The 25,368-nt window shown below is 48.9% G+C and overlaps 2 protein-coding genes across 5 annotated transcripts in view; both read right to left on the bottom strand.

The window, feature by feature from the left end:
* The window catches only part of ULK2 (unc-51 like autophagy activating kinase 2), a 40,299-nt gene extending 30,212 nt beyond the window's left edge, over positions 1–10,087 (bottom strand). The window contains exons 1-3 of the mRNA XM_075168530.1: positions 9,851–10,087; positions 8,446–8,538; positions 7,158–7,199 (exon numbers count right to left, since the gene is read on the bottom strand). Of these exons, the coding sequence (XP_075024631.1) occupies positions 7,158–7,199; positions 8,446–8,538; positions 9,851–9,943 (228 nt within the window). The 5' untranslated portion in view covers positions 9,944–10,087. The remainder of the gene's footprint in view (positions 1–7,157; positions 7,200–8,445; positions 8,539–9,850) is intronic.
* A 2,347-nt stretch (positions 10,088–12,434) lies between these two features.
* Positions 12,435–25,324, bottom strand: NLE1 (notchless homolog 1). 4 transcript variants are annotated; one of them, XR_012676572.1, is made up of 13 exons: positions 25,015–25,324; positions 24,492–24,635; positions 24,188–24,405; positions 24,015–24,094; positions 23,652–23,728; positions 22,194–22,291; positions 20,517–20,709; positions 19,913–20,048; positions 19,486–19,532; positions 19,132–19,334; positions 18,042–18,226; positions 17,881–17,951; positions 12,435–17,411 (listed from the first exon to the last, which is right to left on the bottom strand). XR_012676572.1 is itself a non-coding variant. In XM_075168540.1 (13 exons), exons 1-13 carry the CDS (start codon positions 25,207–25,209, stop codon positions 17,399–17,401), a joined length of 1,635 nt encoding a protein of 544 aa, XP_075024641.1. In that variant the 5' UTR covers positions 25,210–25,324; the 3' UTR covers positions 12,435–17,398. The 4 variants fall into 4 exon arrangements, 3 of the variants coding, with proteins under 3 accessions (XP_075024641.1, XP_075024640.1, XP_075024642.1); XM_075168540.1 differs by having other exon boundaries at positions 18,042–18,201; XM_075168539.1 differs by lacking the exon at positions 12,435–17,411 and adding an exon at positions 17,420–17,775 and having other exon boundaries at positions 18,042–18,201.
* Positions 25,325–25,368: the final 44 nt, after the last annotated feature.

Genomic DNA, 25,368 nt, shown 5'->3' on the forward strand with positions numbered 1-25,368 from the left:
CAACTGTGTTGTGTAAAAGAATAACACAGCTAAGAAGCATGGAAACCGTCCATTCTCCAGTGACAAGAAAGAAGCTCAGCTAGTGGATTTCCACCCGAACATAGCAATCCCATGAATCAGAAATAGATGTTCCACAGCGTCAGTGCCTCCACTCCCCTACACTACACACTCTGTACAAAAACAGCAGCTTATGGCAGTATGTAATGCTCAGCTCATGACAGACATTTATTCATCACAGAACTAAGAGAATGTGTTTTCTGGATTCCCTTGGAAACAAAGTCCTTTCAAATGAAACTGCTCCCTTCAAAAACACCAAGCTGATGATTTGTCCTGTTGTACTAGCCCTCACCTGTTTAAGGAAAGTCATTCCTACAGACGACACTAGATTTCCCTCAAATAGCATTACTCATCTTTTTTTGACTGATATTCTTGATTAATAATAATCAAAAAAGTCACTGGGTTAAAGTCATAGTAAGAAGTAGAGTGTGTTTCCTTATTGTAGCTTGGAAAATCCCTTTTCATTAAATCAGCAGAACAGATTAGAGGTTTCACGCAGTTTTTCCCAGACTGGTCAAAAGTCCTATCTAATTCTTATTACAGAAGTCATATTTTGCACAGTACTGGTACCAAGCTCCCCAGCTGCATCTCATCCCAACTTTAACTCATAACCAAACACTTTTCAATATCCCACCAATGCAAGCTTTACTTCAAAACAGCTGAAGTTGTTCATCCCTTCACAGTTGCTCACATTTTGCACTACAGTTCTTGGCCAGACTGACTGGGAATGTGATCTCCATTTTGGGAATACATTCAGAAAACACAAGTCAATTCTGTAGACTCATTTTTCCCTTCTAAATTATTATGCTGAAAAATAAAGCCATCTCTATAATCATTCGCTAGACTTGTGATTTCTGTTGACTTGCTAAGCAGAGCAAAGTGCTCAAAAAGGAAAAGATTAGATCTGAAACATGCTAGTTTACTAACATTCAGGACTAAAGCTGACCTAGCAAGCTATTTTAAACTGCTTCTTGAAACAGATAACAAAGCTTTCAAAAATTTACATTGACATACAGATCATAAAATTACTGCAGCTGGAGTTGTTCTGGCTTACACTTCTACCTAGAAAAATAATCAAGCAAAACAAATACGCGTTGTGTTGCAACAATTACAGAACAGTTTTGCCCAGCATGCCTTGCTTTGTTGCTTAAAGTTTTCTTGACGAAAGCCTTCTTATTCTGAATCTAGGTTTTACTTGCAAGTTGAAGTAAAAGATAGCAAAGGTTAATAGAAACCATTTTACAATTCTGAAAGCTAACAGATAAACCTACTAGAAAGAGGTTAAGAGGCGACGTAGTTGCCAAAACTTGCCGTATTTTAATCCCAGACTTCCAACAATTGTCTCAGGGGATGTGAAGTTCCAACCCAAATCACAGACTCAGCACGGTAGTTCCATTTAAAAGACTTTAATTGAAAAAGAAGTCAAAACATCCATGGTCACTTCTGACAGCTGTTGCTAGAACTCTAGTGTATTGGCAGAAACATACCCTAGATTTCTTTTTGGTTAAGAAGTCCTCCTTTAGAACAAGCTGAAAGTCTGCAAGGAGCTCTTAGCGAGCTGCTAAAGCAGAAACTGTGGCAAAGAAATAGTTACTACGATTTTGCTCCAAGTTTATAGATTCTGTTTAGCTGCGGTTTATGATTGGACTCCCAAGAGCGTAAGAGTTAACCTGACAGCTTGTGCACTGCTATTATCTGATTAATTTTCTGATATGTTAATTTGTGCTATATTTGCTTTAATTTTTTGGCCAGGAATACATTCCTCATTTTTTCTGAGCATTAAATACATTTGGAAAACGTTCCAATGATTTAGTGAAAAAGGACTGGTCCAGATCTTTTTAAGGCTGTTTCTTACTGTATTACAAATACTCTTGTTTTTGCTTTGCGAGTGCACCACAGCAGCAGCTTCTAACATGTTCAGCTCCTATCACATCTAAAGGACTGAACATTTTGTTAGTTCTGACTAAACGTTAAGTCTCAGCCTAAATGTCAGTTGACATGTGCCTGTAGGATTCAAATAGCATGCATGCTGCCAATTATTCACATAAAAGAGCAATCAGCCATGGAGAAATGTACCACAATAGCCGTATCGCTCATTTTCTGTTATGTGAAATGTTATGTACTGTTATGAACTTAACTAATACATATGGGAGGTAATGAAAGAGATTGGCCTGCTGCACAACACAAAGAAAAGGCAAAACTGTTTTGAAGATCTTCTGAAACAGTTTTGAAATACAAATTATAGCATTTAGGCACAGCAGGTAAGCTAAGGACTATGTAGTAACTCCAACTCTTTGGTTCTGTGGGCCAAAACAAATTCTAACTGGTTGTCCCTAACCTTCAACGCCTACACTGGCGTTCTTCCTTGCAGTCCAATATTGTCGTAACCAACCTTCCAGTTAACGTCATCTGCCAGGTAGTATTTCAAAACCTTTACAATTTCTACAGGGCAGGATTTTTCTTTTTATCTGAAAACTTGTCTGGACGGCATGTTTTCGTATGACTATTTCCACACACAATGAGAATGAACACTGACAAACAAAAAGGCCTTAATCAAGGAGCTGAGGGAAAAAATAAAGATATTGAGACGTCCTCATTCAAAAGACAACAGTTCAGAAACAGCTATGATGAGAGTATAGAGGCAATCAAAGCTGTGAGACACCAAGATCAAGAGCACACACCAGAATGCTTGAAGCAACTGCCTCAAGAAACATATGCAATCCTACCAGACCAACTGGAGTCCTTGGGTAAACCAAACAGCAATATTTAATTCCCACTGGTAAAACAACGAGCTAAAACATGGTTCCTTCCATAAGCATCCCTAGTAAGAACTCATGGGCACCTGTGTATAAGTCAAGGCTGAGGTGTAGGTACCAGAAGGACCACTGCTTTCAAGGGCAGCAGAAGCAGCTGCAGTTATTTTGTCTGCTGTGTACCAACAAGCTAAAACAGGAAACAATTTCTGTTCAGATACTGTTTCTCCAATAACACACTAGAAATTAGTTCTCCCTAAACTAGTGTTCAAATAGCAAACTTTAGACTCCTTACAGTGAAGACATTAATTCATTCTTCTAAAACACTATCTCCAAGATACATTACAGTCTTTCATTCTGACGGCTGACATTCTAAAGAGGTTTTGAATTAAATTATTTGCTAAAACAGGCACTGTCTGGCACTGTGTAAGAGATTAGTTCTACTCAGCACACACTTGGGATCATGAACTGCACAAAACCGTAAATTCATGTCCTAAATATAGCACATTCCAAATAACTTACTGATACCTTCATACTTCAGTATAATACTTTATCCAAGGACTTCAATGTACTTTATGCTGGTGAGTTAGAGGTTATTTTAGACTCCTTTTGCTTTTGAGAAACAGCGGGCTCCATTTCCCCAATTAAGTTGATCCAAGACTGTCTGATCTTCTTTTGCAGGATGAGTGACATCCCATAGCAAGACCATGGGAAAAGAGCTGCATTCTTATACCATTTTAGAGATTCAAGAGTTTTTTTATTCTTGAAAGAAAGAATACCAAACTCTTGCCCAAGCAGATAAGTAAAAAATGTCTCAGCAGGTTATGTCTTGCTATACATCTACTATATTCTCAGGGTTTTTTTAAGCATTTCACTTCGTGAAAAATTAATTTCACATTTAGATGTGAGCTGCGCATGCTTATTTTTCAGAGCCCTACTACTGCAAAACATTTGCCTCTCACAGATGGACAGTTCATATTTAAGTACCCCCACAAATGCCTTCAGTCTTAGAACCACTGGTCTCCACACCCTGGTGTGTGCAGATCCCCAGCCTTCTGAGATGGCACAAACAACAACGGTATGCTCTGCTTACATAAAATGCTTAACTGCAGATCAAACCTGTCAGGGTTGCATGTAACCACCTTAGAGAAATCAAGGGCAATTATCGTGCTGGCACCAGAACAAACGATTTTTATGCCGACCAATGCACATACAACATTAACGGCACACCAATTCATTCGGGTGTGTCTCCAGATGAATGGGCATTTCTAGTAATTTAACACAGTGGACCCTATACATACTAATTAACACATCAAAATGGTGTTCACAGTAGCCGAAGCAACAGCAATGTAGAAGGTTTTAGAATGTTCATATGCTATCAGCAGAATGGCTCACAAGTTCTCCTTGGATCTAATTAAAACCTTAGTGGTGTATGTATCTTTATTACACTGACTTGTGCGACCGGTCACAGATCATGCAACAGGAACACAACCATAAATGAGCGGAGATGAAAGAGAAGGAATTTAACTACCTCCTGTGAAAACAATTCCAAATGAAGCCTTTTGCAAGATGTAAAATAATAACTACCCTTTCATTCTCAAACTTAATAAAAGATATATTCCAAATTGCTATGCAGGGATACAGCTTTAATCTCAAAGTACTGCCATTAAGTACAAATAATTTCATTTAATATTATGAGGTGTAAAAATATTTATTCTTACTTGCAATTAATTTACACTTTTTTCACTTAGTTTTGCCACTTACATTGCACACCATCTTTTCTATCTGAAAACTCAGTACAACAATCAGTTCTTGGATTATTCAGCTAAATGGTCTGCCAAACAGTGCATCTGAAACATGAGCATTTTCTTATTTCAAACTGTCTAAGGTTAAGAAAAATTTCAGACCAACAGAACTATAAAAACAAAACAGACTCCCAGTCACACTGAGAAGTTCCTACTGTGACGCAGACTCCACTGGCTCCAGCACTGAGGGAAAAAAACAATAGCTTCTGTAACGTAAAAATTGCTTGAAATCCTAAAGTCTTATCTGCTGTACTATATCACTATGTTCACAATACTATGGCAAACAAAAAGGGCAGTACATGCTGGAACATGAAATGCTAAAGAAAATTAGTAGGTGTAACAGCCTACTAGACATGTGAATGCCTTGCATAGTGTTCATTCTTGCTGGGTTATAAATTAATGTAATCACACAAGTTAATGATGTATAATATTTCACAAACATAGCCCTGTGCAGAAAGGGAAAAGCTTATTTGTGCAAGTGTCACATTCTTCAGACAGTATTTTGCAAAGCAATTTCTTCTATAGAAGTAGCATCATAGTGCCAAGCTTTATGTTTCCCATGAATGTATTTGAAATATATCCAAGGTATGAGACACAGGTTTTCCCTTCTTTTTGCTTTAATTGTTCATATTATTTAAATGCAATAGTCAGTGACAAGCAGGAACACCCCCTTCTCAAATGGAGAATACAGGGCTGATCATTCAAGAAGTCCTGTCACTCTAAGGGCACCCTTTCCTGTGGCAGAACAGAAAAGCCTAAAAGTTATGTTTTTAAGTAACCTTTAGGTAGAGAAACCATAGACAAGTGTATGGCTCTGTCCTCTCTTCCCTTGTGGATGTTCTGTGCATAAATCAAAAGAAGCAAAAGCCTCTCCAAGGCTTAGAAGATACACAACGTTAAATCATCAAAATACATATCTAGTCAACTACCCTCAGGTTGAGCTGCAAAGCTTAGTAAGTAATCTTCACATATAAACAACTGTAAATTATAAATCTGAAATTCAGCTGCTTACTCACACACCAACGCCCTCAGTCAACAATTCCAGTTTCTTTCAAGATGTCTGGATATACTAAATTTAGGATGCTGAGAGATTATTTCCACTTAGCCATACTCAGGAAAGCCTGGTCTCTTCAAGAAGCACAAGAAACTATACTTTCCCTCTCAGAGCAGCTAGTATCATTCAAAATGCAGAGTTATGAAGTCAAGACCCAGGAGGGAAAGAGTCTATACACCCAAATGGGAAGTTTTGATGCATAGTCTGTTACTACATGAACACCATCACTCTGTACCAAAAGTCAACAGAAGTTAGTACATGTCCTGCACACACAATAAAACCTGAGCCTGCCTAGCGTATATTCTGTGAACACAGATTTCTATAGCTACACAGATACACACCTTCATGTAAGCTGAAAACCTTTTAGGATGCAACCGTGTAAGGACAGAATGCGTTGAAGAACGTCAAAATGTCATTCTGCTTTGTCTTAACTATGCAATGCCCCAAGGGTGGTTCTTAATAATTTTTTCATAAATGTAACTCTGTATTTAAGATTAGAATTGAGCCCAGGAGATAAATGTATAGTTCTTATTCACACAGAACAAATGGCTGCATAACCTACATCACATAATATTTAGCTTTACTCAACACTTGCAGGCCTTAGGAGACAAAAAATGTACTTCCTACTAGGTAGAATACACTACACTAAATAGGCTAGAAAAATAACTCCTTCACCTTATCAGGCAGAATCCTGGGAATAAAAAGAGGAAGACTATTTGAAGCAATTTAATACTTTTTTCTCCTACTTGAAAAAATCCAAACGTCTGCTTGGCTTTTATACTTTATCCTATCCTTTTGAACACAGGCAACAGGAATATATACATGTGTGATCATCATCTTCGACTTCCTTCAGTTCTTCCTCACCGTTGACACAGGGCTATAGAATACATTTCTTTGTTACAGAGACCCCAAAGATGCTGCTCCTTTTCTACAACAGAGTATTTTAAGTTATGTTGACTTCTTAACGTCACTTGCTTCATCCATTCAGATCAACTCCTACTAGCACATTTTCCTTCAGGTGTATTCAGCCGTTATCCACAAACACCCACTTTCCAATTAAATTATAGGGCCAAGGAAACAAGGCTAATTCAGGAGAATAGTTACTGCCACCGACAGAGCTCCAGCCCAGCCAGCTGATGCTTTTTCTCTGGAGGCAGGACCAGACTACACAAACAGCCTCTGCAGAGGTTCTCGGGCTGCCACTTGCCCCTGCTGCCTGCAAGTAAACCATATTCCTCACAGCTTTCTATCCCAGCTGTGCATCCTGCTTTTTAAAAAGAGCCAATATAAAATAAGTGCATAGTGTGTTGAAGATGAGAGAACTCCCCTGCCACTGCTAGGGAACTGGATCTCTTTTTCTCAATACCAAACTGATTATAGCAACAAAATATATGGCCGTTCAAGATTTTCTACTCAGTATACATATATATGCATTATATTTTCATAAATAAATTTCAATTAAGAAAAAGGCATCAAAATATATTTTACCTGAACATCATAGAGAGCTACAATGTTCTCATGCTGAAGTTCCTGTAAAACAAAATAGTTGTATTACAGAAATAGCCTGTTGCTGTTATTATTTTAAATTTAACATGCCAGGTGATAATCAAAGAGAACCAAACTTAACAAAGAAAGATAATATCTTTTTTAGACCGTCTGATGGAATTTGGAAGAAATCCCAGCTATTTAGACAATATTTACAAGAATAGGAAATTAGGCAATATCTCCAGAGGTCATAAAAACATTTGGTTCCAGAATGTATTTTCTATGTCTTGTTACAGAAAGTACTACAGCACCAGATCCTTTAGTGAGTACTGAAAACTGACTAAATTTACTTTTATAGTCTCAGACAATTTCTTGCTTAGCGAAGTAACCAACTACACTATTTTCAAGTCAACCTTACCGTTTCACAATAAAAATGGAAATCAAACCAAATAAAACTCACAGGACAGCTCGTGCAGTTATTTTTAACTGCTCAAAAAAGCATCTGTCTTTGCTAAGTACTTGCAGCACACTAATATACCCAACACTACAATTTCTGGTATATAATAAATATACTAGAATATAATATGTATATATTAGTATATAAAATAGTGATGCATCTCAAGAAGCTTGGAAACATGGAAAGAAAGCAGCATTAATTGTTCCTGCAAAGCTACGTATAATGAAATGTGGTGAAGTTCAGAGAGCAGAGAATGCTAAGAGACCATCCAAGGAGACATTTCCGTAAAATAGCATTGAAAACTAAATGATACTGTTTTATTTCCTTCATTAGAGCCACACTACACATTTTAAGTCAATTAACACCACTCAGAAGTAGGAAGACTGCTTCAGGAATCAAATTCAGCATGCTGATTTTAGCTTTCAAGGCATCTTTGAGCAAAGAAGATGAAGAAATATCAAAGACTGATGTTTTACCCTCAGCTACGACTTTTGTTGTATGCACTGCTTGGGAAAGGTGCCACATTAGCCATCCTGAAGGACAAAGTTTTCTGTATGTGCAATAAGCAAAGCACATAGACTGGTTCTACAACAACTTTTAACTACAAAAGCATGCCCATAACCTGTTCTGAGACCATTTCCAGAACTTAAAAAGTATCGTTTTCTCTTTTTTTCTTGGTCTTTTTAGTTCTGGATTTCTCCTGGAACTAACAAAGAAACAAAAGGCAGAATAGCAATTATTGTGATACTACCCATGACCTGGAATGAACTAGGTCAAAAGTCTCTTTTCCTTTTCAAGTAAAGCAGCTTTAAAAATCACTGCAAATTAACATACCTTTAAGATTTTTATTTCTTTTCCAAGTAGGATTTGTGACTTTGACAAGTTCTTTTTGTTAATACTCTTTATGGCTACTTCCCAATCAGTTTTCTGGAAACAAACAAAAAAGTATTGTCAGTTTTATATTTTTTTAAAACTTTATCCACTAACAACTACCTAGTAAAGCACTGGAGAAAAAGTTGCGAGATCACCCCTACTCTACCCACCAGTGATTACTACATCACATGACACCATCAAGAACTATTTCATTCCACAATAGCTCAGACAGTTATTAAAATCCAGCTGCAGCTACACTGCATTTTCATGGATTCAAAAGCATTTAAAAAAAAAGAAGTAAGTAATCATATCCCATTTATTTCTTGGTAGCGATGCTATGCATCTGCTTTTTAGTCCTCTCTCAATGATCAAATTACTTTTACTCTCCTTTAAGGACTTCCCATTTTCAGCCTTCTTATGCTCTACAGCTGAAAATTGCACAAGAAAACATCTGGTTTTTTTAAGTAAACTTATATACTGTCTATTTATATATTATCTAAAAATAAATTGCCTATTTATTTGTACAGTGGAAGCATCTCCTTTGGCCTTTAAGGTTTGTGTTTTCCTTTTTCCCTTTTTTTTTTTTAAACACAAAAATCACTGCACTGTGCCTGTCTTGGAGGCGAGCATTAGGATAGCATAGGGACTACCCTAATGCTCCAAAAGGATAAATCTGAACAGTTGTCTCCTGGAAAGCTGAGCACTTCAGGCACCAACACCAGAATAAACTCTCACAGCATCAAGAAAACATAACGTAACTATGAATATCGGCGGTGATTAGCAAGCCACGCCAGGAAACCAGACACCTCTGAATTTAAGAAATCTTCAGCCAATCCCAAAGGAGACAATTTTCCATTAGATCCCTCGTTATCCAGCGAGATAAACATGACCCTCCTGACAAACAAAGGGCTCAGCCTCCCATACAGCTGCAACTCTCCACTCGCCGTTATGCTAGGGAGCTACCAAACAGCAGAGAGGAGAGGTGGGAACGCAGATAGGTTGTTGGTTTTTTAGGGGAGGGGAGGAAAAAAAAGGTTTACGGAGGCCGGGAGCTGCCTGCTCGGCTCTCGGGCCGCCGCCGGCTGCAGCAGCGGCAGGCCGGACGCCGGGGCTGCCCCGGGCGCAGGCCCAGCCCCGGGCCCCGCCGCCCCCGCCCCGGTACCTCAGCCCAGCCCGCACCTTTCTTTCTTTTCCCCAAACACCCAAATCACGACAAAACTCCCCAGAGGCCCCCCCCGCCCCCTCCAGCTGTCACCCACCGGGAGCGGCTCCTGACGGCTGCAGCCCCGCGGAGCGACCCCGGCCCCGGGCAGGGGTTGTGTAACCAGCCCCGCTCCGGCTGCGGGCGAAGCCCATCGCTGTTTACCTTGCGGTGGCGACCTTTGAAGACCACAGCAAAGGCTCCGTGTCCTATCAGGTCCTTCTTGCTGTACTCAAAGTCCCCCACCACCTCCATCATCCCTCAGGGGGGCATGAAGCCCCGGGAAGGAAGGAGGGAGGGAAAACAAAGGGGCTCTTCCTCCAGCCGAGGCAGCTACAGCCGCCTCACGGCAGCCGGCGGCGGGGTGGGAACCTGCCCCTCTCCTGGCTGCCCCCGGCAGCGGGGACAGCTCCTCTCATACCGCGGGGGCAGCCGCAGACCCCCGGGCCGGCGGGGCTGCTGCAAGGCGTCTCCGAGGCGAGAGGCTCCCTCTGGCATGGGGAGGATAAGGTGGGGAAGGGGGGGGGATAAGGATCTCAGGGCCCGGGTGTGAGGGGACAGCGCGGCATCGGCGCCGGGACTAGGGGCCTTCTCAGCGTGGAAGGGGGCTCCGCGCCCTGCCGCTGCCCGCCCCCATGGCCCCGCCACAGCGGGGGCTGCCGGCGCCGCGGCCCCCCTCAGGGACCGAGCCCCAGAGCATCCAGCAGGGCGGGGGGAGGCGCGGCCCGCGGCTCCGGGGGTGGCTGTCGCTGTCGCCGCCGCACCTCCCCGGCGAGAGAGGAGGAAGGAGTGAGGGTGCAGACGGGGGTCTCTCAGGCCGCCACCACCTCCTGGGGCTCCCGCCGCTCCGCCAGTGCCACCCCTGCAATCAGCACCCCGCTAGCCCCGGCTCCGACTGCCTAGACCTCCGCGCCACCCCAGCATTTTATAGGCCGCATCGCGCAAGCCCCAGCGCTCAGCTGCTTCCGCCGGCGGCCAAAGAGTGCCTCACCCCGTTTAACCCGGCGGGAGCGGGAGGCGGGGTCCCTCCGCCGCCATCTCCTCGCGAACGAGCTCTGCCACGGGCCCCGCCGCCGTCTCCTCGGGGCCCCGCCGCCGCAGGCGCCCCTCTGCCGCCCCTCAGCCCGCGGCTGGGCCAAGGCCCCCTCCAGCCCCGCACACCCCAACCCTACCATGGCTCCCGGGGTCCGTCCCCCTCATCCCCTCAGGGAGGACGGTAACCCAGGCCCTGGGGACGCCCAGGGCCGGGGCAGAGAGGCCAAACTCGAGTTAAGCCCCCCACACCCTGGCTCTCAGGTTTAACACTCGCTGTATTTCACTTCAGCTGTTTTCTCAGCCACCTCAGGCCCGCCTGCCAGTGAGGGACAAAGCTGAGGGGCCACCAGGAGAGGAGGGAGGGCCAGAGGTGCCCTGCGAGCCAGCTGCCCTCAGCACGGAGCGAGGCAGGGCAAGCACCGGAACAGTCACGCAGCAGCCAGAGGCGGGAAGGCAGGTATTCGATCATCCCGCCCTGCCTCGCTGCCAGGGCGGCAATACTGCTTACCCAGCACCTCCAGGGTCACACACTCTCAGTGCTGTTCCTGCTCCATTAGTAAGCAAGACTACATCAAACCTAATACAAGGAACTTAAATGAATGGAGAAGCAATGGAGGAACGAGCATGCAAAATGCTGTTAAGCCAAAGACACTTCAAGTTGCTTGGTCTCTTTATAAGGAGAACGACGTCTCTAATTTACAGCCTCTGCCCCCCAGCACTTTTAGATCAGCCTGGGGCTGTTTACAGCAACATGTACAAACATTCAAAAAAACCCAACTAGCCACCACACAGCAGTCACATGGAGCCTTTGACCTTCACCTCCAGATCTACACCATTACGCTCTTTTCCTTTCCTTTGCTTTCCACTCCTCACTGCTCTCTTCCCCTTCCTCTCTGTCCACGTTCTCCATCATGCCACCTCCACAGCCCAGTTTCACCTGTGTGTGCTCTTTCAGGCCTCCCCAATATCCCCATCTGTCCCAGATCCCCCAGCACTCTGACGCCGCGGCAGCAGTGATTAACCCTCCGTTGAAGTTAACGTCGACACAAGGTGCGCATCGGGATCACGCAGGGCAGAGCTCCGACCCCACATAGCTGTGCTGCGCCTTCTCTCACGTGATACAGGGTCTGCTTTCAGCGCCGCTAGATCAAAATAGAGACTGAGCAGAGAGTTACGCTGTTGGTCCTCTCCCTATTCTTCACGTACCTCCCTTCGCTTTCTGACACTCAAAACCAAGCACTGCTGGAGCCGACTGCTACGTCAAAACCTCCACTGCTAGCCTTCTCCAAAGACAATGCACTTACATTAAAAAAATATTCAGCAAGAGATTCTTAAGGGAATATTGACAGCTTTATGAGGGACATTTTAAGCTCTAGACATTATATGGAGACATCAGAGGAATCCTAAGACATCTGTTTTGTGCCAAAGAGAACCAAAGGGCTTTAATACCCCTCAAGACCGAATTCCCCCTTTATTTTCTGAAGTTTTGAGCTCCCATCCAAAATCTGTTCACGACACTAATCTAACAAACAAAACAGAGAAAGCGAAGCTGACCAAGTAATTTCAGCAGCTCAGAACACCCCCACGGAAGGAATAAATGAGATGTAAAAATATCCCAAGTTAATCATAAATTAAGGTGTTAGTAGTAACACACTTTCTAGTATGCATTCACAGTGCCCCTTTAAAACCAGGAAAAAGCCCACAAGTCTCAATGTGTTAAATATTCTGATTCAGAAAATAATTTCTCTGAGAATTGCCTGTTTATTGCCATCCACCGATTCGCACATTCAGTATTAATCCTCTCGGCGTCAGTGTGTATCCTCACTCCAAAGTCAATGTCACAAGCTGCATTTTAGGGAAGCTAAAAAAAAAAAACCACCCAGAAAGATGCCTTTTGAATAGAGAAAGCCACTTCAGGAATTGCTACACCACACATTCTGCATTATACTTCAAAACCGAGACACATTTCGCTTCAGTAGCAGCACGTCTGATGTCCTTTTGTCCCCATAATGGGGCTGGAGCCCTCGAGCAGGTTTGTTTCAGCACAGCAAGGACAAAACAGCCAGGAGTAGAGGGGAGGTTTGACCAGAATAACTAAACACACTGCCGCTGCACTGGGATTCGAACGGGATCTGAGGGGCCGAGGTCTGAAAAACTGCTTGACGAAGGGCTGCGGGATTTGCATTCAGGTCACTCATTTGAGCTGAGTCCTTGTTTAGTCCCTGGGAGAGTTTCTAGGTGTCAATATTTCCAGTACCGGTGGACTACAATAAACCTACTTACAAACAGCACCTTCACTTGCTTTCCCTGCTGAAAGAGGTCGGAGACGAAGCGGACTGTATTTGTCCGCCTTTCCCAAAGGGAGCCTCATTACTAGAGATGGGAGAACGATGCACAATAACCCTGCGGGGCTCGTGCTGCTCCTCTCACCCAAGGAATACACACAGATATTCGCCATTTAGCACTGGTGGGCGGCGGCAGCCCTGCAGCACCTGGAGGGATGCACTGCTCTGCTCTGACAAGCCACGTGGCAGGACAATAAAATACTCAGCGCGCTCAAAAAGCATGGCCAGGCAGTGGGCACTAGTACCATGTCTAACCGACCACAGTGATCCTTCAAAAGCAGAGAGTACTGTGTGCGCCGAGTTGATTTTTAACATCGTACTGTGCAAGGGCTGCAGCCCACTGACACAGACCACCAGTGACCTGCAGCTCAGCAAGGACCACTGATTTACAGGGTCAGAGTGAAGAAAACACAGAATAACAGCACTGGAGATGGATTTATGGCTCTCTCTCAGCTGCACTACATTGGTTCAGCCAAATTAGTCCCTCCGATGTGAGCCAGGACTCATGATCACAAGAGCAACAGATCTGGGAAGGAATTAGCACCTCCCAGGTTGCTTGTCTGAGTACACAAGAGAAGTATGTACACACTTTCATCTGGCAGCAGCTCCCCAGAATACAGACATCACTGTTCCGAGTTTCCATAACACCTTTCCTCCTCAAAAGTGCTAATGGTCTTCACAGTAAGCCCTTTTCTGCTATACCACCAAAATGCAGCCCTTTCTCAGGTAGAAACACCACCTGAATAGTGCCTGGGTTGGCCCACAGAAAAACAGAGAGAAGACTGCTTTTCCTAATGTCCAAGCAGCACAATGAGTGTCTTCCTGCTCATCAAAAGATTTTTCTTGTATCTCTCCCCAGGCTATAAACATGCACATGGAAGTTAAATTACTGATCTGGGAAAACAATCAAGAGATCAGCTGAGTCAAGCAGAACATGAATGCACGGCTCCAAGGACCCAGGGAGCACAACATGTACACCACTTGCCCAGCACTCCTGCGTGGATAAGCAGAACACACAGCCCTGACAAGAGTTTTCATACGGATGCTAAGGCCTCACCTATCTAAATCAACCCCCAAGGGCAGGAGTCTGGCACTGTCCAGCTCATCCCAGCACTATCCCAGACAGCCCACTTCACCCTACATGCTCTCACCGTTTTCTTCTCTCCTTCCCTCCCTCCCTCCAGCATACCCAGGAATTTGTAAGACAGGTAAACCTTTCTCAGAGAACTGGCATGCTTCCCAGCCCTTATCATCACTGTCCTCCCACTGGGGATTTGTAACAAAATTAACGGTGGCATCAGCTGAGCTATCACAGCTTTTAAAGGAGAAAGTGTCAGAGGGCTCTGCAGGACAGTTTCCAGATATGCTTAAAATTATTCTTATATTACCAGTGAAAAATAATGCCCCTGTGGTAGGCATACCTGTGTGGTACGCTTAACAAGTAACTCGGGTGAAACTGGATCGAAACAGCAGCAGATACCGACATTCCCATCACACGGCTTTGGAAAAGTTCACATTTCAGTAGGTTTCTTGTAAGGTTAGTGACACGGTTCCTGGAAAAGCAATCAGCAAGCTCCAGCCTACCTTCTAGATTTGTCCTTTAACAAAAAGTAATGTCTTCCCCATTAATAACACCATCGACCCAAATCTGCAACTGCAATTCTAAAGATTAGCTAACTAAAGCTCCCACCACCATCACCAGGAGAGGGAGGGAGGTCGCGTGCTTGCTTCGCCTCCTGCCAAAAAGGAGCCAGCCCCGACGCAAAGGGCAGCAGCTCTTGCCCAGTGCACGAGAGCAGCAGGAGACTGCAGAGCCAGGCCCGGGAAATGCCGCATTCAAATAAAACTGGGAGGAGTGTTACGAGACTGCTTAGGAATACAGCTGGAACAGGGCCAGCACTTAGTATGCATGAAGGCCGGTACTGTATGAATGATAAAAATAGTAGCAGCTGCTTAGATATGAAAATACGATTTGGTATCCGTGCAAACCCATCACATAGTGTGGTTCAAAATCTATCCGCTATCAGGTCACAGAAAGATTAAGGCTGAGATGGCTTCTTTTAGTGTAAACTTAGTTGCAAGGCCCTCTCTTTCTCCAAGAGGTCTTACTTTGCTTTGGAAAAGCTTTCTGCTCCAGCATTAGGAAGGCGGGTTTTAATCAGGCTCTGTTCGGTGCTTAGTATTACAAAAGCAGAATCTGAAGGGGTGGCAGGAGCTGGCCTAGGTTAGGAGCACGGCCCGAAGGCACAGCAATTGCTTTGGTTTGGAAATCAGTGGACAAGGAAATAGTCTTTAAGTACACGTATGCACATGCACGGCCAAGCCAGTCCCCACAGGCAGGATCACTTCCCCCAGCTCTGATACATCCCCACTTCTAACACAAAATGCACCATGGATTAACGGGGCACAGAGACCCCCGTGCAGCACTTTGGGAAAGGAAGCAGAGAACGATGTTTCTTCCCTCGGAAAGAGCCACGTAATACCAGGAGCTGCAGAAGCTGCCACTTTCAGCAAGTCAAACCCGGGGACACAGACAGAGCTGAACTCCCAAGGGTGGATTGTTTCCTTTAGCACAGGCAGCCCAAAAAACTTGCAAAACAGGCAGGCTTCTTGGCTGTTACCAGAGATCCGTCAGCTGCACATGTGCCTCTCTCCTTCCCAAGGGCATGGCAGTCTGGGGAGGCAGAATTATCAGCTACAGTTTTAAAACCACCCTGTCCCACAACATTTACCTCCGTGAATTACGAAAGGTTTTGTTTATGCAGATGGATGCAACATGGCCTTCACCGTCAGCAAGAACCAGCTGGAGGAAGCATGTTAATGAAAGAGCAGGTACAGGATATTGAGTTCTTCCCAAAAGATCCCATGAAGATAGAGCCTGCTGACTTGGCTGGCAAAAAGCGGTACTAACAACAGGAACTGCAATTTGTTCTCAGTCATACTAAAGATTTAACCCTTTGTTCCAGTCTTTTGCTCACCTGAACACCTGCAGACAAGCAAATGGCCGTTACTGCACCATCCCCTCTTAATTCTCCAAAGCAATCCTGCCAGCAGGAATAAAGTCCTAAAATGCATCTTCTGCAGCTGGGAAGCACCCGAGACCCAAACCCCTGTTTGAGTTGTAGTAATCACCAAGTAGCCATTGCAGTATGAGGGCTATGGAGAATGTTTTGGCCTTCACGCTAGCTTGCTACAACTAAATCTGACAATATAATCTCTGTTCCTTATTAATCACATCTTGATTTTCACTGTTTTGTAACCATCCTGGAAATAAACACTAAATCCAGGTCTATTTGCCTCATGATTGTTGGAAGCCTGAATTGACTTATAAAAAGGCTCATAAGCAAGCTTAGAAATATGTAAGTGACAGTGTGAATCCCTCTCACCCACTGGGCAAGTAAATGCACTTGAGAAATTCCAGAAGGAGCCAACTCCGTGCAATGGAAGTTTTGCCATTTACTGTGACAGTCCCAGCCCTGCTGTCAGCACGTATCCAGGGCAAGGGACAAACACCACCCAAAACGCCTGCTCCATTCTTCCCCTTCCCCACCCCTTCCTTCCTTCCCCCCCGAGCCGGCAGTGAATGGGAAACAGGCGCTCTCTCCCCTGTTCAGAGGCACAAATGCCTCATTCCCCCATTTCTAAGAGCCATCGAGACATGAAAACTCAGCAGAGCTCTCGCAGTCACTTGAAGTCCATGCCTGTTGCACCCTGAACAGATGAGCAAAGGGGTTAGCTGCTGGAGATGCGGAGGATCACTAACAGGGAAATGGGCTGAATGGAAGGGCAAAACCTTACTGGAATAACGAGAAGCCCCAAGACCTTATTCTCAGCAGAGCTTTGTCCCAGCATGCAGCTGAGCACAATTCTGCAATGTAATGATGTGCTGGATTTTCCCCTTCCTCTCGCCCTCTCTGAAGGTCACACAAGGACAACCCTTTCTGTTCCCACTGAAAGCCTCTTCTCTGCAGGATTCTTCACACAGCAAGAAAGGGCATGAGCTGCCCCACCCTTCGCTTGTCCCCGTCAAGGGGGCAGGCTACTATAAGGCTGGAATTTCAATAAAAAGCCAGTTGAGATGGAGGCAGATGAGATATCCCTCCTGTGATGTTCAGAGGAAATCATCCTGCAAAGCACAGCTCTTAATGAGAACTGGAATTAAAATTTCCTTAAATAAATATAAGGAAAGAGTCCATGAGGGAGAGCAGCCAACAGGAACAGGGAGTTGTGCTCAGGTCAGCCTCCATCGTCCATCACCTCGCAGATCTCCCAGGCAGACTGCGCCGAGCACACGCCAGCTTAGGACGGGACCGGAGGCTTCGTGTCGCTGCTCCTATCGACGCCATCTGCAAATGGAAAGAGCTGCTATGTCCCTGTGGTCCAGCACCAGTGCTGCCACACGGCCCAGCCGGTACCATACAAGAGCAGCACAGGGTTCTTTCATCAGCCATGGTCAAATGGCAACAGCTCACAGGAATTTGTCTGTCTGCATAACTGGGAGACGGAGGAAGGTGAGAAAGGAAGGGTCTGACCGACTGGTGCAACTGTTCCCTTCCCTCTCCAGGAACCAAAACATCTGAGTCAAATTTCACCACTGACTGCTCCGTTGGAGGGACTCTGCTTTCTAGTCATCTCCCAGGGGACAGCAGCAGTTCCTGCCCTGAGGGAGGTCAGGTCTCCGGGCTGGAATTTGGCCCAGCGCTGTGCTCTCTGCAAGGAGAGATCATGCCCTGACCGTGCAGGTCTCTGCAAGGTGACTGCAGCTCTGAAGGACACATGGAGCAGCTGTGACAGGACAGACAACAGGTTACTTACATCCGCAAACACTTATCCTTCCCTCCGCTCGCGACCCTCTGTCCGTCTGGGCTCCAATCCGTTGCATACACCTAGCAGTGGGGAAAGACCCAGTTATTTCTGCTGGGAGGAGGAGCTATTCCTGCCTCTTTCAAACACCTCAGCTAGACCAGAGACCTCACCTCATCCGCATGGCCAGGAAGATCAATGGCCAGTTTCTTTATCTTGGCATCCCAGACCTTCAGCGTGCTGTCACTGCTCCCGCTCACCAGCAAGCGGCTGTCGGCTGACCAGGCGATCTGATACACAGCTGAGACGTGCCCTCTCAGCGACGCCAGGTACCTGGTGTGGAGGAGGCATGAAAAAGCTGTTAGAGGAGCAGGCTTGGGTTTGTTCCAAACCTGCCCTTGCTCAGCCTTCATGTTTCTTCTCCACCTGTGAGCAAGCAAGCAGAGTCACGGGATGCCCAGCACACCCCAGGCAGTCAATTACTATACAGAGTCCATAGGTGGTTCAGTCTGTCTAAAAACCCTCCCAGATGCGCTCAGAGCCTTCTAGAAGACGGCTCTTCATCTCAAGTCCTCTGCCAAGAAACCCTTATCCAGCAGCCAACACTACAGCCTTACTTACAGATGTGTCCTTCCTCTCTCCGGCTGAGCAGCCTGGATTTAGAAGGACCGTTAAAATTACTGACATGAAACCCAAGCCCATCGGTATAAAGGCTGATTTACAAGGAAGGATTGCTGCCCCAGAGAGCTCACCAATACTCTTGCTGAAGGTTAAAAGCTGGACTACACGAGCATCCAAACACCAACAGCACCACTTGTAACTACAAGAATTTGCATTGTCCAGAACAAGCTGTTCTCTGGCACAGGAACCGTTTAAACTGGGTCAGTCTACAGTGTGCAATGCACATGTCTTCAGGAGATCAGCCGAGTGGAACATCCCATCCTACCATCTCTGCTCCAGAGAACCGACCCTGCAGCAGGCAGCATGTGCCGCACGGGTGACAGGCAGTGCTGTGGCTGGGTGACAGCAGGGTTGCGCACACCTGGCCAAGCACAAGACCCCGTAACACAAGAAGAGCTGGACGAGGGACTTCCCAAGGGCAGAGAGAGACAGAGGCAGCAGAATTACTTTGCATGAGTTCAGGCTACAGAGCTGGTGAACACGCCAGGGAGTTGCTGGCAATGACATCGGGGCCCACCTCTGCGTGCATCACACGCAGACCCCATACAAGCACCACCTCTGTAACAGAACAAACCAACTCACTTTCCTGTCCTACCATCCCAAAGCTTTATGGACTTGTCAAAGGAAGCACTAGCTATTATCCGGGTGTCTGGTGAGAAGAGGACTTGGTTAATCAATGCCTGGTGGCCCGTCATTCTCTCCAGCGGCTTCTTGTCTTCTGCTGGTCTCCAAAGAAACAGCGTGAAATCATCTGACCCCGAGACGAGCCTTTCTGGTTCCTGGCCCTGAGAAAGGGACGAAAGAGCCCAAGTCTTGTACCAGCCAGGTGTGGAGAGCTCGGAAGCACACCAGCGTTGGGGTCAACAGCCAACTGTGCACGTTTACTGCTTTCACCAGTAAGTGTTAGAAATGACAGTAGGGGCAAAAGGGACTTACCCTGACTTGGTCATACCTCTGCTGTGCCTTCTCCTTCAGTTCTGCCACTGAACGAGGGAAAGGGAGAGCGGAAGAAAGAGAGATTTGCGATCTTTAGGTGAAAGGAAACTTTATAACCCTGTGATGCCAATTCCAATCCTGGCTCCGTGGGACGCATTTGTGACTGCTCACCCACCTTCTCTTTTTCAAGGGCGATATTGGGAGCAAAAGCCCTTGAAAACAGAGTGGCCTTCCCATTTCCCACGCTGCTCGACCCTGTGCATGGGCAAGGAACATCATGGCTGCCAGCATGACGGACACCGGCACAGGACCTGCTCCCAGCTCTCCAGATTGCTTTGGCTCGTGGCAGCATTAAGAATAGACAGCAGATCTCCTCGCTATCCTCCCCACTGCCTCCCCCAGCCTACAACATGGGTGCTGCACTTACAGGAGCCGCTTACATCCTGTGGGTTGATGGTGGCTTCAGCAGGTTCGAAGGCACCGGTGCGGAGAACGTAGTCGGTGCTAAGGGCCATGGTGTTCACCCAGTGAGCGTGGCCCTGCAAGGTGCGGCAGAGGACCCCCTGGAAACAAAACCACCTGCTTAGAGAGGGATGGGCAGGACAGAGCCAGGCTGCGTAGGACCCACCAGACCCACTGGGCTGCGAGGACCAACCCTAAACTTTCCAAACCCTCTTGCCCAAGCTGCAGGCAGGACTGTAGCCAGGCTTAGCAGGGAAGAAACGACACTGTTGAGCTTCAGGAACCAGTTTCCCACAGGGCCTTGCAAGGAACCCACCAGCACAGGTCGCTCCAGGGATGTTTCCAGCTTTTAGCCCCATTTTACGCTTTTACGGATGAAAACATTGCGCAACAGCTACGCCTTCCAAACGGTGTCAAGCAACAGGCTCTGACAGGTCAAGAGGATACAGCACCCACTCTGCACCTCCATTTTCTGGGACACAAGCTGTGCCAGGAAAAGCAGACAAAGCTACAACACAGCGTGTCCAGCCCCCTTCGCCAGCAGCCCCAGGGCTGCCCGCCTCACTTACGTCCTGGCTCCTCCAGACTTTGATGGTCCTGTCCTGGGAGGCGGAGTAGAGCAAGCCATCGCCCCCCCACTTCACACATGTCACCGACTGCGTGTGGCTTGTGAGGATTTTGTCACACCTGCCCATCAGCGTGTCCCAGATGCGGATGCTGCCATCCTTGGAGGCACTTGCCAGGTAGCGGCACTCCGGGTTTCTGGGCAAAAAGAAGATCAAATCCATTTGCAGAGCGCGTGCAGCTCCTCCACCAAGCTCTCCCTCGATCAGCCCCAGAGGATTCAAAGGTCCAGAAGTCAATAAAAGACAACTTTTTCTTTTGGCTTAAGATCAGAGAGAGGCTGGGCAGGGGCAGCGCGTGACCTACAGAGAACAAGATCCCACAAGGCGGGGGAGAGGCAGACAGATGCTTCCCTCCAAACTGACTCCTGGGCTGCACACTGGAGGCATCAATCCAGGGTAAACCTGCCATCTGAGCCCTTGGCAATGACCTTGTTTTCACAGGAGGCAGCTTTAACCCGCTGGCTAACGAGGGGACCACAAACTGGCACCTTCCCCGGGCACTGGCTGGGGAGAGCCCTGGGCAGGGGGATCAGTCTGCCTTACGCAGGCAGCGCAGACCGGCAGCAACAGGAACGCGCTGAACGCTCCCCTGCCCATGCCGTGGTTCGCCTCCGGCAGGAAACGTGCCGGCCTGCGGACACAGAGGCTGCTGTGCTGGCAGGACTGAAAGCAGCAACATCCATCCACGTGCCTCAGGGGGGCAAATTTAACACATCTGGAAGCAGCTGGCCACAACCCAGCAAGGACAGGGGAGCCACAGCCCTCTGTCCTTTGCACATCATCTTTATCACTCAACACGGTTTTAACGTCAAAGAAAGCGGTCCCTGGCACCAGCAGCAGTGAGGAAGAGCACGGCCCCTCCTGTTGCGCAGGAACTGAGCGGGGAGCTGGAGGCAGAGAAGTGGAGCCCTGGCAGGGTTGTCTCCCTCCTCTCCATTTCCTCATCCTCCTTTATAATCAGTTTTTGCTAATTCAGTTAATTGTTTGCAAATAGCTGGAGTTTCCTACTGGCAAATTAAATTTGCAGGGCTCTGCTCTGAAGGGGCCCTGTTTCTTTCTTTTTATTTATTTCTATCTTGTCTTGGATTATTGGCCACAACTGTCCCTCTCCACCCATCTTTCCCAGACAGAGCTTTAGCTGATCGAAGGGATAAGGGGATTGCACAATTAATCAGCCCTCGTGATAAATAAACCGGACGACAGAGGCAACTGGGATGCCGCAGAGCAGAAAAGGAGTGCTCTGCAGAGCCTGAGCTCGGGCACCACGCAGGCAGGCTTTCCCACTCCCAGCTCAGCACGCTGGGGAGGAGCACACCAAATGTTTGTCCAGCACCGTGAAACATGAAGTGTTTTTCATAGGCAAGTATCTCTTTTGTACAGAGGAGAGGCACAGCCTGGCAGTGACTTCCCCAGCACCCGCACGGGGACTGCGAGCAGCGGCTGGGACTCCTGGCTCTGAGACAGACGCGTTTTTCACGGCCCACCTTGAGGGCCACTCTCCTGCACGTAGCCCCGCTGCGCACCGTAACGGAAGAAAGGCAAACAGGAGCAGTGCCCTTCAGGTCAGGCTGCTCTTTTCCATACGGTAACGGGGAAGGGCTGGGCTGGCCCTTCACTTACATGTGGAGCGGTTCCCAGCACAGACACGTGATCCATTTGGAGTGGCCGGTGAGCACCCGGCCGATCTGATTGCCGGTGGCTGGGTCCCAGAGAAATATCTGTCCAAGAGAGGAGGCAAGAGGGTCGCGTCAGGACACTCATATCACGTGAATCCCAGGGATGTTCGGGCTCAATTTAGAAAGGATAGGTGTCCTTGGGGCGCATTTACATTGGCAGAAGCAGGGAGCAGAAGGGGAGGGGGGCAGGAGGGCTGGATGCCTTTCCAGATCCCTGGAGCAATCAGCTGACACCTCAAAGAATGAGCCCTGATTGCCCTCCTCTCTGCCTAAAACACTGCTGCTACAAAAATACCTGCCTCAGCTCAAACCCAATCCAGGTCCCCAAAAAGCCAGTCTGAGCCTTTCACACCCTGCCAGAGAGTTAGGGAATGTTTGCAGAGCGCGATGAAAGCCAGAGCGCACTAAATGCTACTTATTGTCGGATTCTGTGGGTGGGACACATGCTGGTTTTCTCTTGTTTTTTCTCTCTCTACATAAATGTTCATCCAAAGAGCCAAGGCATTAGTCATCTCCTACTTAAGAACCTGGGAGAAACATGGGAACAGAGGACAAGCGGCTCCCTGGGTTAGATTAAAGCCAGAACAGCACTTAGCCAGGACAAAGCCACCCCGGCCCGGCCCGTTTCCTTGGTGCTGGTATCAAGCGGCCTGACGGAGTGGCTGCTCAGAACCCGAGCGCAGGACAGCAGCACTCAGCAGCTCTGTGGCTGCTCTTGTTGCTCCCAGACCGTTCGAAGGTCAGAGCAAGTGACTGCCCCTCTGCAGCTCAGCAAGTTACTGACTCACTTTTAATTGCCCACGAGCGCTCCCGCTTCCCCAGGCATTTCTGCGCGCACCTTAAGCACACGCATTTTGCCCCATAGCTGGGGCAGGGTCCCCTTCGCATTCCTGTAAAAGGGAATTTGGCTGGGTCCGAGCGGGAGCACTGCGAAACAGGCTGCCGCTGCATGTCTGGGTCATGCAAACAGCAGCCTTAGTTTAGCCAGGCGATACCCCTTCTTGCTCCAGACACCTCCCTCGTGATGGAGCCGTCTGCCAAGGACCACGTCCAAAGCCTGGACTCTTTCCTGCGCTGAGGAAAAAGCATCTGCCACAATCAGCAGGGCTTAGCGGCAAGAGGTCTACAAAGACAACAAAGCCAGAGCACCGCCCGGCAGAGTTCAGAGATGCTACTCGCAACTACCGCGACACATCCACATGCAAAGCTCCTCTGGAGAACGGGAATCCTGCTCGGAACAACTGGATACACCCTTCACGCCCTAATCCTCCACAGCCCCTTTACCAGGTTTCACCTCCGTTCAGAACAGGGCTGCAGGGCGTCTCCACGCTCCCGCAGACCCCCCAGCACGGCTGTCGGGGCGCCCGGCCCCGCGCCGAGGAAGCAGGGAGCCAAGGCCTACCTGGCTGTTCTTGCAGCCCGAGGCCAGCTTCTTGCCGTCGGGCGACCAGGCGATGCTGAGCACCCAGTGCCGGTGACCTGGCAGAGAGAGCACGAGCGAGTGTGAGGGGAGAGCTGTGTCTGTCTGTCCCCGGTGTCCCAACGTGCAGCTGCCCCCAGGCAGGACTAGAGGTGAGGAAAACCCTCCCTCTTCCCTCTGGACAGACCCTCTCCCTCTGCTTCATTCGTGAAAGAGAGCTACTCGCTCCCTGAGCCATGGCCCCAGCCCACACGGCTCAGGCAGCACCCCGGCTCCGCTCTGTTTGTCCCCGTGAGCAGGCAGGGGGTCCCTGAGGGAGGGGGGTCAGGAGCTGCCTGCACCCACCTTTGGCTGTGAACTGCGGCGTCTCCGTGCTGAGGTCCCAGAAACGGATGGTGGTGTCTCCAGAGCCGCTCGCCAGGTACCTGGGAGAGGAGGAAGAGCCCGGCTCAGCGCGGTGCCCTCGGGGGGGGACAGCGGCCACTGCTGAGCCCCCACCCGCAGCCAGACCCTCGTACTTTCCCGTGGGGCTGAAGGCCACGGAGATGACGGCCTCGGTGTGCCCCTCCAGGGAGCTGGTGCAGCGGGTCACCGCCCGCACCCTGAACACCGCCTGCGGCTGGTAGATGATGTCCAGGACCTTCTCCGTCTCCACCGTCTGCCCCGCCAGGGTCTTCTCCAGCGACACCACGATCTCAGCATCGTGGACGAAGAAGGCCAGAGGCACCGGCTCATCCTGGGGGAGAAAGGGCAGGAGAGGTAGCGAGGGGCGGCCCCGGGTTGGGCTCGGGGGGTGCTAGGGGAGCCAGGGGAGGGTCTCACCTTCTGCAGGAGGGCGTTGCAGACCAGCTGCAGCTTGTCCGGGGTGATGGTGACCGGGACGTCGAAGGGGGAGCCCAGGGACTCCCCCGCCTCGTCCCGGAACTGGATCAGGAGCCGCTGCACGTCCTCGTCCGGCGACATGCTCTGCGGGACGGGGGGCTCAGGGCCGGGATGCCACCGGGGAGGGGGGATAGCCCCACTGCACCCCAGCCCGGGCAACGATACCCGCGTGGGGGAGAAGGAGCCGCTACGGGGGAACCGGGCGTGGACCCCGTGGCGGGGGGAGAAACACCCTACAGGGACCGGGACCCCACGCGGGGGGTGCAGGAGCGGCCCCACAGGGACACCCGGCGTGGGGGGATCAGGAGGCCCCGGAGCGCCCCAACATCCCCACCCCTCCAGCATCTACGTGCTGTCCCGGCCCCGCTCCCCCTCCATCCGCCCCCCGCGGCCCCGTTGCCTCTCGGCCCCGCTCCCCCTCCATCCGCCCCCCGCCGCCCCGCTCCGCCCCGGCCCCGCTCACCGCGGCCATGTGCCTGCGCGGCCCACGTGGGCCGGAAGCGGCCCCTCCGCACCGGGAGGATGCTGGGCACCGCGCTGCTGCCCCCTGGCGGCCGGCGGTAGGGACCGCGCCGCGCCCGAGGGGCCGCAGGTTCGAGGCCGCGGGGGGCGCGTTCCGCCCCGGGGGGCGAGGGGGGTCGGGACCGCCGCGGGGCATTTTCCGTGGTGACCACACAGGTGCTTTTTATTGCGTTTCTAAAATAAAAAGCAGCAAAACCAGGAAAAATTATCCCAAATATCCCATTCCAATAAAAAACTAAGCCAACGCCGCAGCCTGCCCAGTTGCAGCGTGTGTAAACCCTTCGGGGTGAAGGAG

This window comes from Calonectris borealis, chromosome 19, assembly GCF_964195595.1.
Source record: "Calonectris borealis chromosome 19, bCalBor7.hap1.2, whole genome shotgun sequence".
Classification (NCBI taxonomy): domain Eukaryota; kingdom Metazoa; phylum Chordata; class Aves; order Procellariiformes; family Procellariidae; genus Calonectris; species Calonectris borealis.

Excerpts from the sequence above, each read along its gene's own strand:
- NLE1 (XM_075168539.1), bottom strand. The coding sequence starts at position 25,209 with ATGCCCCGCGGCGGTCCCGACCCCCCTCGCCCCCCGGGGCGGAACGCG. Across the intron at positions 18,202-19,131 it reads TGGGATGGTAGGACAGGAAA|GTACCTGGCGTCGCTGAGAG; the intron begins GTGAGTTGGTTT and ends CCTCCACACCAG. Across the intron at positions 17,776-17,880 it reads AAGGATAAGTGTTTGCGGAT|AGAGCACAGCGCTGGGCCAA; the intron begins GTAAGTAACCTG and ends CTCTCCTTGCAG.